Below are 1,765 nucleotides of genomic sequence, written 5' to 3'. Positions count from 1 at the left end.
CTACCCTGAGCGTGACTGAGGGTGGCATCGCAACCTCCCGATCCGCCCTGCTCTGTGCATGACGGGGCGGCGCCCCGACTCCCCAATCGGCCCTGCTCTGAGCCTGACCAGGGGCTGCACCTAGGGATTGGGCCTGCCCTCTGCCCCCCGGGAGCAGGCCTAAGCCAGCAGGTCGTTATCTCCCGAGGGGTCCCAGACTGCGAGAGGGCACAGGCTGGGCTGGGGGACCCCGCCCCCCAGTGCACAAATTTTTGTGCACCGGGCCTCTAGTATGTATATAAACGCCTAATATGCAAAGTGTCCCCTCTGGAATTCAACCAACCAAGAGTTCAATTGTTTGCTATGACATGCGCTGACCACCAGGGGGCGGCGCAGAATGAAGGAAGGCCCTGGCCAGCAGTTGGAGAATTTCCTGCACTGGGCCTCTAGTATTATTATACGTAAGATCATTTTTCTTGAATAACTGGTGTTTATTGCGTGTAACATTATCATATTTAAAATCGTTTTTCTTGAGATATTGTTTATTGCATGTAACATTATTATACTTAAGATCGTTTTCTTAAAATATTAATATAATATTAAAATAAAAAACTGAAAAAAAAAAAAACTTCTTATAAAGAAAACTTCAGGCCCACATGGCTTTACTGGTGAATTCTACCATTTAAAGAAGAAATATATTACTTCTACATATACTCTTCAAGAAAAGGGAACACTTCCCATCTTACTTTATGAATACAGAATACCCTGATACCAAAACTAGACAGACATTCCAAAAAAAACCAAAAAACAGCAACAGTCCAATATCCCTCTTGAACACAGAAAATATTAGCAAAGTGAATCAAGCAATATATAAAACACCTCATGACTAAATTGGCTTTACCTCAGGAGTGAAAGTTTGGTTTAACATTTTAAAATTAACAGAATTTACCATATTGACAGACTAAAAAATAAAACTATCCCAATAGATTCTGAAAAGTTCAACATGCATTCACGATAATCAGGAATAAAGGAAATCAGGTCATGGCAAGGATGACCATGTCCTGGCCTATAAAGTAAGTCTAATTTGTTAAGATCAACATTATAAAGAGGACTTAATCTAAATTTGTGGATGGTAATTAAAGCATCAAACTACAGTTCTAATAACAATAACAATGAAAAAAGGTTTTACTAGTATACCTATCTTACCAGATTTTCTTTTTTCAGATAATTTGCTTGGTGTCTTAAAATTATTGATTTCTTCCATTGTAATAATCACTCTAGGTCCTATGATAAAAATAAATTGAAAGTTACATTGCAGTTATAAAGAACACAACTCTAATTCATTAAGAAAAACCTCCTATAGTAGCTCTCATTTTATCATATTAAGCATTAAATTTGAGAACTGAGAAAGACCATGATCTAGTCCAGAGCCTCCCTTCTCCAGCACGGGAGCCTCTTAGACACCTGGACCATGGACCCCAGGGAATGCTCCTGATGGTCTGGAGGAATATGCATCTGTAGAGACAACTACAAATGCACAGCCTGCAACTGTAAAACATGTTGAAAAAGCTACTGCTCCCCCAGCCCCCAGCCCCCCCAAGTGTGCCTAGGGCTGCATCTACAAAGGAGGCTCCAGCAAGTGCAGCTGCTGCCATTGAAATGCAACCGTTGTGCTGAGGGTGTGGCCTGGGAAGCTTCTGTACAGTGTATTAGTTGAGAAGATTGTGCTTTTTATATATTTGCCCCAATGAGGTGTTGGTGACATTCATGTACATTGCTTGGAGCA

The 1,765-nt window shown here is 41.1% G+C and overlaps 1 protein-coding gene across 4 annotated transcripts in view; it reads right to left on the bottom strand.

The window, feature by feature from the left end:
* Positions 1-1,259, bottom strand: part of PBK (PDZ binding kinase) — a 29,866-nt gene extending 28,607 nt beyond the window's left edge. For 3 of the 4 annotated variants that reach the window (XM_014540069.1, XM_014540068.1, XM_014540067.1), the window contains exon 1: positions 1,177-1,258. In XM_014540069.1, the coding sequence (XP_014395555.1) occupies positions 1,177-1,243 (67 nt within the window). In that variant the 5' untranslated portion in view covers positions 1,244-1,258. Of the gene's footprint in view, positions 1-1,176 lie in introns of all 4 variants that reach the window. The other variant, XM_014540070.1, reaches the window with a different exon arrangement.
* Positions 1,260-1,765: the final 506 nt, after the last annotated feature.

This window comes from Myotis brandtii, unplaced genomic scaffold (genome assembly GCF_000412655.1).
Source record: "Myotis brandtii unplaced genomic scaffold, ASM41265v1 scaffold236, whole genome shotgun sequence".
Lineage (NCBI taxonomy): Eukaryota > Metazoa > Chordata > Mammalia > Chiroptera > Vespertilionidae > Myotis > Myotis brandtii.
The sequence above is the reverse complement of the archived record's forward strand: the minus strand, read 5'-3'. Positions and strand labels throughout refer to the sequence as shown.